The sequence below is a fragment of the Heptranchias perlo genome, chromosome 22, assembly GCF_035084215.1.
Source record: "Heptranchias perlo isolate sHepPer1 chromosome 22, sHepPer1.hap1, whole genome shotgun sequence".
Classification (NCBI taxonomy): domain Eukaryota; kingdom Metazoa; phylum Chordata; class Chondrichthyes; order Hexanchiformes; family Hexanchidae; genus Heptranchias; species Heptranchias perlo.
This window is the reverse complement of record NC_090346.1, coordinates 24,204,052-24,219,439: the sequence shown is the minus strand read 5'-3', so window position 1 is coordinate 24,219,439 and position 15,388 is coordinate 24,204,052. Positions and strand designations below refer to the sequence as shown.

Below are 15,388 nucleotides of genomic sequence, written 5' to 3'. Positions count from 1 at the left end.
GACCTCAGCCTCCAACAAGCTCTCTCCTGGGCTATCCCTGCCACCATTTACCTGATGCTGCTCACTCGTGCTAGGTGTTTCTCTACGTGCAGGCCCCTCTGGCTCACTATCTAACCCACACAGAGTGCCAATGTTTGTGCTGGTCCTTTGGAGGGATGGAGTGCATGAAGGTGCATCCTCAGGAAGATTGTCCTTCTCCGAGGTGTCTTGTGCAGGAAGCTCGCTGCTGAGAAGGACTTAGAGGAAAAAGAAAAGGGACAAGAGTTAAGATGGCACCGAAAGGCTGGAGAATGCAGAATGAAGTTGTGAGGCTTGCTGAATATTTGCTGAGGTAACTGAAGGGTTACAAGTAATTTGCAGACTCCCTGCTCAGATAAGCCACCAGCTTCGCCTTCCCCACTGCTCATGGCATTACCCAGGCCACTAATCTCCAGGACTTGATTCTCCACTTGGGTTAGAGCTATGATGTTAGGTACTCCTCCTCTGGTCTTGCTTCTCTCCCTGGCATTAAATGCTGTCTTGTCCTGCAAAAAGAGAGGGTGAGAGTTAGTGAGTGGCTTTTGAAAAGGTAAATGGAGATGTGTAGCGCCTGTGCATATGGTGCATGTGCTGGGAGCTGGAGAAGAAGCAAGGTGGAATGAGGAGGGGGAGGTAATGAATGTAAAGCCAAGTGTGAGGAAGGAGTACTGGGAGGAGTTGGTGGTTGTGCAAGTCCTAGGATGTGAGAAGAGAATGGTGTTAGTGTGTGGTGTGAATGGAGCAAAGAGGTGAGTGTGTTTGAAATGAGAGAGGTGTTGCAGTGTGCACTTGTGAATATATGTTGAAAGATGTGTTGGAGGGGAGGAATTTTTTTTTTACAGTGCTGGGAGAGGGGGTGAAAGGAGTGTAGTCGGGTGTTGTTGAGAGAGATGGAGAGGTGAAGAGCTCTACTCACCCTTACTGTTCTTGTGAGGTCATTGAGCTTCTTCCTACACTGAAGACAGGTCCTGGAGGTGATGCTTCTGATATTAAACCAGTCAGCCACCTCTGTACAGGCCTGCTGGATTGTTGCTCTGGAGATGTTCCTGTGGTTCTGAGAAACTGCACATCTGTCCTCTCCCTGACTTCCTCCACCAGAATCTCCAGGGAGGCAGCAGAAATCCTGGGTGAAGATCTGCGACTCATTACCGCAAAGATAATTCTCTCCACACTGTTGCAAAAAAATCTGGCATCAGGGAATGCAACCTTAGTTTAAATAGGCCTCGGGAAACCCACTGGAAATTACATGGAGAAAATGGGTGGGCTGGCCATTTCCCGACATTGTCAGGTGAGCAGCCCATCAATCATATTAAAATGAGGGCCAGGAGTTAAAATCACCCAGGCCCCTTGCTGGTGATACTGCTCGCCCTGCCTCTTGATTCCCGGCCTGAGTTAAAATCTGGGCTTATGTATCCAATGTGTTCAGCTGTATATTAATTGAGAAATGAAACACATAATTATTATTCTAATTAGAACAATAATCATCAGTTTTGTTTATTTAGTCTTTTACAAACTGGAATAGGATGGTTCATTAAACATTGGTTTAAAAAGTGGGCAAACAGTGTGACCTGGACTTGTGCTGGGATGAGCATTAGAGGGATATGGGTTGACTCCTGCTCTGATTATTTTTTTCTTCATTCACTGTGGTAGAAATGCTGGCCTTGACTTTCTGCTTGAGTAAAATGGACTTCTCAGGCATAACTCAAACGCAGCATGCCAGGAAATTCTTTGTGAGCTCCTACACATTGTCCACCAGGAGTGACACTGGATGTAAAATACATCCATCCAACAAATGGGCAGCAATATTATAATTAAATGGAAACACTGGTGCATACCTAGCATCCAGTGCTGCTCGGACTGGTGGTGTTGGCAGGTTGGGGGGGGACGGGGTTTAAAAATGAAAGGGCTGGACAGCCGCTTTTTTTCAATCAAAATAACATATTATTACTTTGCCCTCTCCCCCCAGACTGCCAAACAGATTACACTGTGGCAGAAGGCAGAGACTTGCCACAGGCTTTCTGTTCACTTAAAGGCTCCCAGTCAAGGTCCTGGGCAGTGGACTGAAGAGACCGGCAAAATTATTTAAATTACCCTGACCCTGGCCAACCAGAAGATCACGGCTGTTTTTCTACTCAGTGCCTGCTCTGTCAGCCTTGATGTGATCAGGAACTTCTCACATGGGGAGTCATAAACGCACTCCCCTTTCGTAGAGCTGCTTCATTCAGTAACTCAGTGGGCCACTGTTCCTTCCGGGTTTCTGATGTTTGGTAGCCTGCAGCTACCAGATTGTCTCCATGGTGTTGCATATTCATTTATGTTATGTAATGGGTGTTGTTGTTATTTTATAGATCATATATATGACTAGTGTGTCTGCATATGATTGAAAGTATTGTAGCACACAAAACAATTTTCACATGAGTTATCAGTTACTCGGAAGTTCATTTTCATGTTTCAGCAAATTGCACATCTGTGTTCTCTTTGGGTAACACTTGGCATCAACTCTTCTATTTTCTTTTTGCGATCTCCTCCCCTTTAATACTTAATGAAGTTCTTATGTGCTCATAGTAAGCCAAGTGATTTATCATCCCATGACAAATCTCGGTGAATTTCTACATGTAGTACAATTTGCTGCACAATTCTGTATTAAGAAGTCCTGGAGGCAGTGAAAATGCTGATTTCTGATCGGATTGGAATGAAAGGCCACTTGCCACAACAAGTCAGCTTCCATACTGATAAGCAATGGAAAGAAGATTGCTCAGTTCCCTAATGTAGCATATTATGCTGCTTCCTTTAACAAATGAACAGCTTTTCTGGACCTTTAAGTAAGCATATAGACCCCGTCTCATTCTGCTGGTGGGAAACCCAGTGAAACCCGAAGGAAGCGGAGTAAACAGCTGAAAATAGCTGCTTACACCAATTCCTTGGGGGTCTTGATGGTTTCCAGCTGAAGTTACAGCACAAAACCAGTCGGACCCCTGCAGAAATTCAGGCCCATAAACAAGAACAATTATCTGAACCACACAGTACTTTATTAGATCTGTACAGAAGGTTACTCAGAGTAACAAATTAAGCTCTTTCCCCTTTATAGAAACAAATTGTAGTGCTATGTTAGTTTACCTTGTAACCAAAGGAACAGCTTAAGCAGCTAGCTGCTGTGTTCGCTTTGAACCGTAGTGATATGCAGTGTATGCTGCTGATGTAAATCAGTTTGAAAGCACTTTGGCAACTGTTGTTCTATCACTAACAACAAAAAACCAAAACTGCTCTCACTGACTGCTTCATTAGAACACATTAGTCGCAACATACCTGGATACTGGCCATTGCACTGAGAAACACCGATCAGGTAACACTTCTGGAGCTTCATATTGTAAGTACTACCTTTTGTGATGTTACCTTTTTGTTGAGTCAAATGTGAAGGCATTTAAAGAGTAAGGTCTGGATTTTCCTTAGCAAAACCATCCATTTTGGGTAGTTTGGAGGCAGTAAAAAGAGTAAAATCGAATGTTTGGGCTTATTGCCGCAATCCTGCCCCAAAAAATGGCGGACAAAATTTTCCTCCGAGAAAGCTGCCAGTTCCAATTGCTACCCGCCCCGCTGCATATAATCAGGGGCAGTTGGGCCTTGCCAAGTTATCCATATGATTTCCGCGTCTCTAACCCACTAACACATCAACGTCACTATAAAGGTGCTAGTATCAGCAGGAAGGTGGTATCCCAGAGGTGGATACTGTGTAGAGGAGACTGTTTTTGATGAACTTTGTGCATCTTTCTGGAACTTTCCCAAGACAGTAATTTTTGGTCCCTGCAGCTTCAGTGAAGAGTTTTTCTGCCATTTAAAGTGTGCTCCTAACAAAATTAAATGTTTTAGTGGGCAGATGAATTTCCCTTTGGGAATTTCCTTCTTTCTATGTTATAAAGAAGGGGAGGATGCGGACCGGGAAAAATAGAATTGAGGACATTGGAGTCAACACAGAAAAATGATTATCCCCATCCATAGATATCCACACCACAGTGATTACAGACCTTGAAGGTCTTCTTTAGAGTTCTTGGCCCATAGATGGCTCAGAAGGCTGAATTTCTCCCTGGAGGCTACTGGGGAGTTATGCCAGGTGCTGGCTGAAGTCCTGTAGCCCATGTCTACAAGGAGCACAGTGTTGTCTGTAGCAATGAAAGTAACCACTGCCTTGAATTTTTTTGCCACTGGATCTATCCAGGCAGCTTTAGGTCACTTTTGTCACATTAGTCAGTCTGCAGCTCACCACTATATAAAGCAAGTCATTGATACTCTTTTCAGGTGAGCCTCCTAATTTATTAATGGAACCCGCAAAACAAAGAGAGCAAGCAGTGCAATCCTGCACACTAGCAATGTTTCCACAGGTTCAGAGAGCAATTGACTGCATGTATGTGGCCTTGAAAGTTCCCTATGACAATCCCCTCAACTTCATTAATAGAAAGGGATTTTATTTGATTAACATCCACATAATATGTGAGTCCAATCACTATATCTTACTTTTTAACGCCCACCTCCCAGGAAGCTGGTGTGACATTTTTATTATGCGACAACCCACGATGCCAACCTTGATGAATCAAGTACACATATCGAGGTGGCTGATCAGTGATCAGGAATATCCTCTGCAGTCATGGCTGATGATTCCTGTACAGTATCCACAGTCAGAGGGGACAATAGATATAACATGACTTATGGGAATACAAGAGTTGTGACAAGTCAAACCACAGGCATACTAAAGTCTTGTTTCAAGTGCCTGGACAAATTTGGTGCAGCCCTACAGTACACCCTACCAAGAATTTTTGCTTGCCGCGTGTTGCATAATGTCATTATGAAGAAAGGTCTAATACTTCCCAAGCAGAAGACGATGAAGAATAAGGATAGGGTGAAGCCCCTCCATCCCCACATCATGAGGTTGCCCAAGAGAGAGAGGTGACAAAAGAAAGTAACTAGCCTGCAGCCAGAGAAAGGAGGCAGCAATGTATTTCTGACTGCTTTCAATGAATAAACCATGCGTGCCAAAATAAGAATCCCTGTCTCAGCTTGCTCCATCCTACCAATGGCTTCAATAAGATCTATGTTCCCAAAGGCTGCTGAATCTTGTATCAATAATAATTCTCACAGTTGAGGTATTTAGTCCACTAACTTGCTTACATACAGAAAAATGAACTGTGAAGTTCATTGTGGTGAAACAATTTTTACTTTCTTTAAAAATCCTTTCCAAATGGCACCATCAATTTCAAACAATCAAACTACATTTACTTCTTGCAACTGTGTCTGCCCCTTGTGCCTGCTAACTTAAATATTCATGCTACAAGGCATTCCTTGTGTGAAAAGAAGTTGTCCCTCAGAGACAGCAGCTTGACTGAGACGAGAGTTATCAGTGGAACTGTCCCAGCCACCGACCTCTCAACCTCAAAGTATACTGAAAATAATTTTTGCACAGTAACAAAATGCCTTGGTGTTCTTATTTGTATTCCTACATGATGAGTTCCCAGTTTCACAATGTCAGGCAAGGTGCCACTTGGAGATGGGGAGCTTTACCAGAGAAAGGAAAATCAAATGGAAGGTGGCATCAATATGGACCACTCTCACACATTATCCATCAGCCAGTCTTAGAATGTATCAACAGAGGCCTAGCAGCAGATTGCCTGAAAATACCCTTAGAAAGAATAGGAAATACAGGGAGAAATCACTTTTGTCGATATTATATTAAATAAAATGTGTACTTTTAAAGCCCTAAGTTGGCATAGCATGTGAACAATTTACTTGATTATTATAACCATTCTTACCCGAGCCTTGTGAAATATTAAAACAGATCCTTTTTATTTTTCAGGTATGAAAAAACTCAATTATAATGGACTATTCCTTAGAAACCTCAAAACGCAAAGAAAAGCTATTGCGAACAATGCACAACCTTCAAGTTAAGTCAGGGAACACTTTGCAAAAGACAAGTCCATTACTAAACTGTCACAGAGGAATGGGTATGGTAACAGTACAGCATGTGAATCATCTGTCACAAAAAGCGTCACAGATCTGTCAGGATCTTGAGAATATTGAAAATCTTGTTCGTTTTCGTCAGAATGAGCTCATGCATAAAATCGCAAACCCACATGGTGATAGTTCAAATGGTTTGAGTGGTATTCATTGTTGTCTAGATGGCACCACTTATATTGTCAGTGTCAGCTCTCCATGGGTCCACATATTAAATCGATCTGGTCAGGTATTCCAATCACTGCACTGTGTTCAGAACCAGGGACGAAGCAAAGAGCCCTTTCTACCAGAAGATGTAACTCTGACTAGGACTGGAATGGTGGCAGTTACTGATATGGTGGGTGGAGTCATTCGGATCTTCAATCCCCATTCCAAGTTCTCAGACGGTGAATGGATAAATGTTGGGAAAATTGATTGCCCCAAAGGCATTGGAGTAGACACTTCTGGGAAGCTCCTGGTGACTGATTATACAGTAGGCAAAGTTCATATTTTTGCCATAGACCACACCTTCAAGCTGCTGAATGTTCAAACCATCACAGGCCTAACAGGGCCCAGATATATATGTTCAACATATGATGGTGGAATAGTTGTAAGTGAAGAATGTGATGATGTGAAGGTATACGGAAGCAACCTAAAACTCATGTACTCACTCGGCACAAAATATTGCTACCAATTTGGTAATCCTGCTGGGATGTGCGTCGATACAGAAGGGAATATCATGGTAGTGGACGAACAGAAAAGAAATGTTGTGCTGTTTCCAAAGATTGGATCTCCTGTCTGCATTGTGTCTGCAGGTCTCAAGAAGCCTACAACTTTGGCTTGCTCTAGCAATGGTATAGTGTTTGTTATGGACACCGGAGACAACTGCATAAAAGTCTTCAAATACAGAGTAACTCCATATTATGGTTCATCGAAAAATGGACCATCTAGCCACAGTCCTCATATATCGCCAAAGGAAAAGGATGGGTAGACATCAGGAAGTTTTGGAAACTTTCAGAAACATATGAAATAAAATATTTCAGAGCTGGTTCCTGGAACTGTTTATTCCAGGCCAATATTAAAAGCCAACTGCGCCATTTAAAAAAAACTAATTTGAGATACAAATTAAAATACGAAACCAAATCTTATGTAAAACAAATATCAGTGAAAGTCTAGCAATCAACAAATCAATCAATCTTTGATAAAGTATTTTTTTTCCATATGAAGGGCTGCCTTTTCTTGATTTGCAAACTATGATCCTTGTGACACTTCGAACAACCTTTCTTGAAATGCCCATAGGCACATTACTTTCTCCAATTCTCAGGCCGCATTCAGTTAAATCACAAAGATAATTAGGTTCTTAGGTCAGTGTATGTTGATCTACAATCACACTTTAGGATGGTCTTTGTTGTACCATGAATATAAAATATTAATAGAATTCCCCACTGTTGCCTAAGAAAATAATATCACATATTACAAAAACTGGCAAGTCAGCTCCATAGTAATAATAGTATATCTCAAAAGAATTGACATACTGCACTGGATTCTGGACAGTCTTTTGATACACCATTATTGCCATGGAAAGAGCCTTTCATATGTGCCAGCATTTAATATTAGGTGATCAGGGTTAACCTTATTGTGTGGTCCATTAGTAAAGAAGCCTTACCATCGTATATCAAAGATTCACGATATCTCAACAATGCTTATCAATGGAGTATGTGAACAGCTCACCTGATGCCTTAGTTGGTTACGCTAGCAAGTAGCTGAGATATACAGACCAAGAAGGTCCCAAGTTCGATCCTAGTCTGCTATATTAATATCATCCAAAGCAGTGCAACTGTGCTACAATTATCATCAAAGCTCCTGATTTAGGGAGAGAAACATCAGCCAGTGTTCCAGTGCTCATCACTATCCAGTGACCTGCTGGAAGTGTATGTGGATATCAGGTGAGGACACATCAGGCTGGGCTGTGAAGCCTTCAGTCAAATGGCTTGATTCATTCTCAATGTACACACATGAACACCAGAGGGCAATCAGCACCTTGAGCTGTATCCAGTAAGGAGTCAACACCTTCAGGAAAGAAGGAGAAGGGAGAAAATTATCAACAAAAAGAAATTAAATAAAAACTACGAACACTGGAACAAAAACAGAAATGCTGGAACTGCACATCAGATCATCGAGCATCAGAAAAACAAAAAGATTTTAACATTTGAGTGGAGACCCTTCACTGCTTAGATTCACACATGAAGAATGGCCACTTGGATGAGGAGAAGAGTACCTGGTGGAATCCTACCCTAGAAAGGAGTCAACCCTCTTAGGAAAGGAAGAAGACAAGGGCAAAAGTTTTCTGAAAAAGTAAATAAATCCTAAATATAGTTGGATATAGTTAGCAGTGAATCAGTCACCTTATGAATGTAAATGTTGTTTGGTAAGGCAGGTTACTGGATAAACATATATTTATTAAAAAATTGGCACAAATGATTTTTATTCTCATACTGGATTGTCATGGCGACAAATTACTATTGTGCTGTTCAAAAAAGTCCATTGCAATTATTTACTGATGCAAGTTTGTAAATCATTATAATACAATAATAAACTCAGAATAAAGTAAAAGGGGTTCTTATTATGTGGCTGATTCTAGCAATTCTCTATATTTATTTACAATATGTTGGTCTACAAGGCAATTTTCTGGAACTAATAAAGTAAGAAAGAACTTGTATTTACATAGCGTCAATCACATCCTCAGGAAGTCCCAAAGTGCTTCACAGCTAGTGATTTACTTACTTTGACGTGTAGTCACTGTTGCATTTTAGGAAAATGCAGCAACCAACTGCACACTACAAGGTCCCACAAATCGCAATGAGATGAATGACCAATTAATCTATTTTGGTGGTGTTGGTTGAGGGATGGATGTTGTTCCAGGACACTGGAAGAATGCATTGCTATTCTTTAAAAAATGCCAAGGGATCTTTTACATCCTCCTGGAGAGACAGTTTGACGTCTCCCCAAAATACGGCATCTCCGACAATTCAGCGTTCCCTCAGTACTGCAATAAAGTGTCAGCCTAGATTAAGTTCTTTGGGACTGGACCCCACAACCTGCTGTCAACTTGGCTCACTCTCACCTTTGTGGTGAGTTCACATAATGTATGCTAATGGTTCCATGAGGTACTGAGAGAGTACTGCATTTGTTGGAGTTGCCATTTTTTGGCCTCATCTACCTAGTCAGATGGACATGAAAGATCCCATTGCGAAGTTTGAAGATGAGCAGGAGAGTCCTCCTGATGTTCTGGCCAACATTTATCCCTCAACCAACCACAGCAAAAGCAGATTTACTGGTCATTTATTTCATTGCAATTTGTGGGATCTTGCTGTGTACAAATTGGCTGTCATATTTGCCCACATAATAACAGGGACTGCACTTCAAAAGTAATTTATTGGCTGTGAAGCACTTTGGGATGTCCTGAGGACATGAAAGACACTATATAAACCCAAGTTCGTTCTTTCTGACAGAGGCAAGCTAACATTTACAAATAGTAATCAAAGCATACCACAGTAATAAGCATTTTCAAACTAAAATACATTTATATCAATAAATGATGCTATAAAAGTAATGTATAAAAAAGTAATGATATCTCAGCACCATCACGACCTGCCAGGATGTGAACAACAAAAACTGCGTGCTACAATGTGATAAACATTCCATTAGGTGGCAGTATTGATTTGCAAACATTAATGGGCCCAATCCACTTCTAATTTTATTAGGAGAGCAAAGTTTCTTTAATTCCCATTGTACAGGTAGAGAAAGTGTTCCAGCTCTGTTTACTCTTTTCTAGCTTCGAACATGATGCATTTCCTGGAATAGAAGGATTTTTCAGCATTTTGAAACTCTTGAACATCTTTTAAGGAACATGATTATTCATAATTTCCAATTAAATTTTCATTAAAACGTCTGCATTGAACGAATAAAGGCGTTTGTGATTTGTCCTGACTCATGCTAACATAGCAATGAGCATCTATATAAGTGAGTGGCACTGAAAGCTAATATTATCAGTTTGACCTTCTTGTTGTCCACACCCACAAACACCAGAAGAACATTCACATTAACTACAGCACCAAATAACCAGCTCAAAAGGTCAACTTAAAAATCTGCAAGAGGTTTTCATCTAAGTCAGTGGAGTTACATGGAAAGCATGTAAAATACAGTTAAACTTAAGTTAATATGTGGAGTTTTGGAAAGCTCAAGAATATGATAATACAACTTTGACAATCCTACCACTCCCTATTGTATCTTTTTACCATTTGCTGTTCGCCACGCAGTATCACACCCATCCTATCTACAGCCATCACTAACTGCACAATCATCGTAACTCTAAAGTTGTATACAAATGCAGAAATAATTTCCTGACAAGAAGACGCAGTGTGCTTGGTAAGTACAACTCTCTTTTCAAGCTGAGCTTCCTTCATTCACTAAAGATAATTGTACACTGCGATTTCTTTAGATTAAAGTCTTTTGGAAATGTATCAGAAACAAATGTTTGTGCAGCAGGAATGTTCTTTAAAATGTAAGTTTAAATTTGCCTCTGTTCATAATTAGATATTTTTCTTGAACTAACGACTGTACCAGGATCTGTGCAACGATTGGAGTCTTCTCACACTCACTTTTAGAGAACTATAAGGCACAAGCGATGACGTTGAATGATGAGTCCCTGAGTCAACTGCTGAATTAAAATAAAATCTCACTTTAACAGTATATTGCCTTCCCACAACAAGTTAGCGACACTGAAAAACTCAGTGTTGAAATTAGGGGAGCGGTGACATAATATCCAGCACAGTGCAGCATAACTTTCCAGCCCATGGCATTCCGAAAATGGCCACAGGAAAATTTCAACAGCAGCACAAATCTTGATACAGCAGACTGCCGTTGGTACTGGAATAAAAGCTAATTACAAACAGCCATAGGTTTAAATTCACATTTTTCTTCAGAAAAGGAACTTACAAGTGCTAGGATTAGGTTGGTGAACTTTGCCTGAAGTGATTCTTTAACTAGCAACGCATGTTAGATGGACTCTTCATTACTATTTAATTCTCTGATTTCATATTGGCCCAGAATTTGCTGAGCTGGGGCATACCAGTTAGTTGGACATTTTTCCTCACACTTCAGCTTGAATAATTTTTGTGCCGCAAATTGCTGGAAGTGCAAGCTGATAACGGTGCATCTGGGACCTCGGTGAACGACGGAACCAATAATCTATCACCTTAACCAATGAGATTTAAGGATTGAGAATGAAACAGAGGAACGAAAGAGAAGGAAATAGGGTGAATTAGAGTCAAATCAGGTACAAAAAGAGAAATAAAGAGAGGGAAAGAAAGATTGGATTAAGAGAGGGAGAAAAGACAGAAAGGAAAAGTAAGAAAAAAAATAAAACATTTTACATTTTAAAAATCTGTAAGAACAATTTACTACCAGCAGGAATGAGACTCCACAATCTCAATTGTTCCTTTTCTGGACCGGCAAGGTTGAGCGGCATTCAAGGAACATAAATCTCATCATTAAAAGCATCCTTATGCTGTTAGGTACCAGCCCTTTCTGCGGCGAGTTTAATTGGTAATTAATGCACAAATGCAGCAATTTCTTGAAACTCATGGGGAGATTGATGGCGACCTGCCATTTTCGCCAGGCTAACGTGGAGTGATGCAAATTGTCCAGAAATTTGTGGCGATTCGCAACTCGTGCGGTATCTCTTCCTCGCCACAAATTGCTGGTCGATTTACACATTAGTAGTGGCAAGTGCATTAAACGTGCTATTATTTTGCCAGCAAATTCTGGCCCATTACATTTATGGCAAATGCAGTTCAGCTGTTTTCTTATATATTTTGCATTGAAATATCTTTTTAGCTTGAAATATCAAATTATCTTGTGCACAAAGTAATGGCTTGAAGAAAGAAGAATTCCTCTTGGGGACCCCAGAAAGGAGAATGGAAAGATCCTATTCAGAGTAGGGGAGTGGAATACCGTCCTTTTGAGTGGCATGAGAATTCATGGATACTTTGTTGTGAGCATGCAGAGAGAGCCTTTTGAGGGTAGAAAATTGTGCTGAAGAAGGGGGAAGCACCCTGTAGATGAGGGAAGTACAGGACCTGCCCTGTTCTGTAAGGCATGAGGGAGGGATCTCTGACTCTGCTGATCGGGAGAGAGATTGTTGCTGTTGCAGCTTAATGGGTCCACATGATAAAACACAACCTCCTACGAGTAACCTCACCAGATCCACCATACAAATAGATTAATTCCACCAGAGATGGACATTCATTACATTCAACAGACTACCTTAGGAGCCAATACTGTGTTTCTTTAAATGTTAGATGCCCTTAATCAAATCACAAATAGAAATTCATTTCAAAGCAATAAAATTAATATAATTCAATATTAACAATAGTCAAAATAATGGTAAAAGGTAGGGAAAATCTTGAAATGTTGAAATGCTAAATAATAATAAAAGCTTTTCCAAATTGAAAACCAGTTACTCCATCCGCAATATCGCATATTCTAAACATGCTGTGTACCATAATGAATTAATGGATATTTGATTTATCATCTTAAAATCTAAGTGTACATACTAAATCAAGAATTATATTTATTCTCTGTTAGACCAAAATAATCGAGATATTGAAATGCAAATTTGGAAAGCTACAGTTTAAAAGTAACTGTATGTTTAGGCACATTTTGACGGTTTCCTCGGAATCTGTCGATTGCATAACTCGCAAACCAGCAGTAAATAAACTGTGTGCGAACCCGCCCAGTTACTCCGCCTGCAATTTCAGGGCGCATCTCAGCACATGCGCTAAATTGCTCGGGCCCCGTGTTTTCGGTCGGCTGTGCAGCCGGGCTCATTTGGAGGTTGCACCGTTTTTCCGCTCGGTGACACTTTTACCGGGGCCCCCGCGGGTGTTGTGTGACCGGGGTTCGGGGATTTAGTCGCCAAGAGTGTCCGTACACGGGTCGGTCCCGGCGTTCGGCATCTTTGTAACGAAAGCCCGTCGTGGGCCCGAGGGCAGGTTTGGTGTTTCCGTGCGTCATGCGGCATCGCGATCCGGCCTGGGCCGCTCCGTCTCCATAACAACCGGCCCATCCGCGACAAGGGCGGAGAGGGCAGAGCAGGCCCTTCACTCCGTAACCCGGGCCGCCGGGTCTCGGTTCACTGATCCCACTGAGTGCTGCACCGTAAACCTCACAGGACGCAGGACACATTTTACGCTGAGGTTTGAACCGATGCTGACAACGAAGTAACCCGGAGAAAGGAATGTGCCCGCACTGCAATAAAGTGACAGTGTCCTTGTAAGTTGATACCAGTTTGAACTAGTTGCAAGGAATGGCTAAGCTAGAAGTGTATATAGGTTTGTGCCTGTGTGTATTTTTGCTGTTGCCATTAGGATCAGCGGAAATAACGCTGATTTGAACATGCAGAACTTTTGTTTTTAAGTTTTTGTTTTTGTATTTAAGAGAGGGGGCAGTTCTGGATTTAGTTTTAGGGAATGAAGCTGACCAGGTCCATCACCATCCCTGGCTATGTCCTGTCCCACCAGCAGGACAGACTGACCAGAGGTGGTGGTACAGTGATATACAGTCAGGAGGGAGTGGCCTGGGAGCCCTCCACATAGAGTCCGGACCCCATGAAATCTAATGGCACAGGTCAAACATGGGCAAGGAAACCTCCTGCTAATTACCACCTACAGCCCTCCCTCAGCTGATGAATCAGTCCTCCTCCATGTTGAGCACCACTTGGAGGAAGCACTGAGGGTAGCAAGGGCACAGAATGTACTCTGGATGGGGGACTTCAATGTCCATCACCAAGAGTGGCTCGGTAGCACCACTACTGACCGAGCTGGCCGAGTCCTGAAGGACATAGCTGCCAGACTGGGCTTGCGGCAGGTGGTGAGTGAACCAACACGAGGGAAAAACTTACTTGACCTCGTCCTCGCTGATCTACCTGTCACAAATGCATATGTACATGACAGTATTGGTAGGAGTGACCACCGCACAGTCCTCGTGGAAACGAAGTCCCGTCTTTGCACTGAGGACACGATCCAACGTGTTGTGTGGCACTACCACCGTGCTAAATGGGATAGATTCAGAACAGATCTAGCAGCTCAAAACTGGGCATCCATGAGGCGCTGTGGGCCATAAGCTGCGGCAGAATTGTGTTCCAGCACAATCTGTAACCTCATGGCCCGGCATATTCCTCACTCGACCATCACCAACAAGCCAAGAAATCAACCCTGGTTTAATGAGGAGTGTAGAAGAGCATGCCTCCTTCCAATATCCCCACCATCACAGAAGCCAGTCTTCAGCCAATTCGATTCACTCCACGTGATATCAAGAAATGGTTGAGTGCACTGGATACAGCAAAGGCTATGGACCCCGATGACTTGTGCTCCAGAACTAGCTGTGCCTCTAGCCAAGCTGTTCCAGTACAGTTACAACACTGGCATCTACCCAACAATGTGGAAAATTGCTCAGGTATGTCCTGTCCACAAAAAGCAGGACAAATCCAATCCGGCCCATCAGTCTACTCTCAATCATCAGCAAAGTGATGGAAGGTGTCATCGACAGTGCTATCAAATGGCACTTACTCACCAATAACCTGCTCACCGATGCTCAGTTTGGGTTCCGCCAGGACCACTCGGCTCCAGACCTCATTACAGCCTTGGACCAAACATGGACAAAAGAGCTGAATTCCAGAGGTGAGGTGAGAGTGACTGCCCTTGACATCAAGGCAGCATTTGACCGAGTGTGGCACCAAGGAGCCCTAGTAAAATTGAAGTCAATGGGAATCGGGGAAAACTCTCCAGTGGCTGGAGTCATACCTAGCACAAAGGAAGATGGTAGTGGTTGTTGGAGGCCAATCATCTCAGCCCCAGGACATTGCTGCAGGAGTTCCTCAAGGCAGTGTCTGAGGCCCAACCATCTTCAGCTGCTTCATCAATGACCTTCCCTCCATCATAAGATCAGAAATGGGGATGTTTGCTGATGATTGCACAGTGTTCAGTTCCATTCGCAACCCCTCAGATAATGAAGCAGTCCGAGCCCGCATGCAGCAAGACCTGAACAACATCCAGGCTTGGGCTGATAAGTGGCAAGTAACATTCGCGCCAGACAAGTGCCAGGCAATGACCATCTCCAACAAGAGAGAGCCTAACCACCTCCCCTTGACATTCAACGGCATTATCATCGCCGAATCCCCCACCATCAACATCCTGGGTGTCACCATTGACCAGAAACTTAACTGGACAAGCCACATAAATACAGTGGCTAAAAGAGCAGGTCGGAGGCTGTGTATTCTGTGGCGAGTGACTCACCTCCTGACTCCCCAAAGCCTTTCCACTATCTACAA

At 42.4% G+C, this 15,388-nt stretch overlaps 2 protein-coding genes across 4 annotated transcripts in view; both read left to right on the top strand.

Annotated features, from left to right (window-relative positions):
- The first annotated feature begins 82 nt into the window (after positions 1–82).
- LOC137340601 (tripartite motif-containing protein 3-like) lies at positions 83–8,674 on the top strand. 2 transcript variants are annotated; one of them, XM_068003160.1, is made up of 2 exons: positions 83–331; positions 5,861–8,674. In XM_068003160.1, the coding sequence occupies exon 2, from the start codon at positions 5,882–5,884 to the stop codon at positions 6,986–6,988; it is 1,107 nt and encodes a 368-aa protein (XP_067859261.1). In that variant the 5' UTR covers positions 83–331; positions 5,861–5,881; the 3' UTR covers positions 6,989–8,674. The 2 variants fall into 2 exon arrangements, with proteins under 2 accessions (XP_067859261.1, XP_067859262.1); XM_068003161.1 differs by lacking the exon at positions 83–331 and adding an exon at positions 3,349–3,385.
- Positions 8,675–10,170: 1,496 nt separating this feature from the next.
- The window catches only part of pigq (phosphatidylinositol glycan anchor biosynthesis, class Q), a 44,681-nt gene continuing 39,463 nt past the window's right edge, over positions 10,171–15,388 (top strand). Inside the window, exon 1 of one of the 2 annotated variants that reach the window (XM_068003159.1) lies at positions 10,171–10,425. The gene's annotated coding sequence lies outside the window, so the exon portion shown is untranslated. Of the gene's footprint in view, positions 10,426–12,847; positions 13,333–15,388 lie in introns of those variants that run through there. The other variant, XM_068003158.1, reaches the window with a different exon arrangement.

What these genes read in the sequence shown, in the direction of transcription:
- LOC137340601 (XM_068003160.1), top strand. Translation starts at nt 5,882, where the DNA reads ATGGACTATTCCTTAGAAACCTCAAAACGCAAAGAAAAGCTATTGCGA.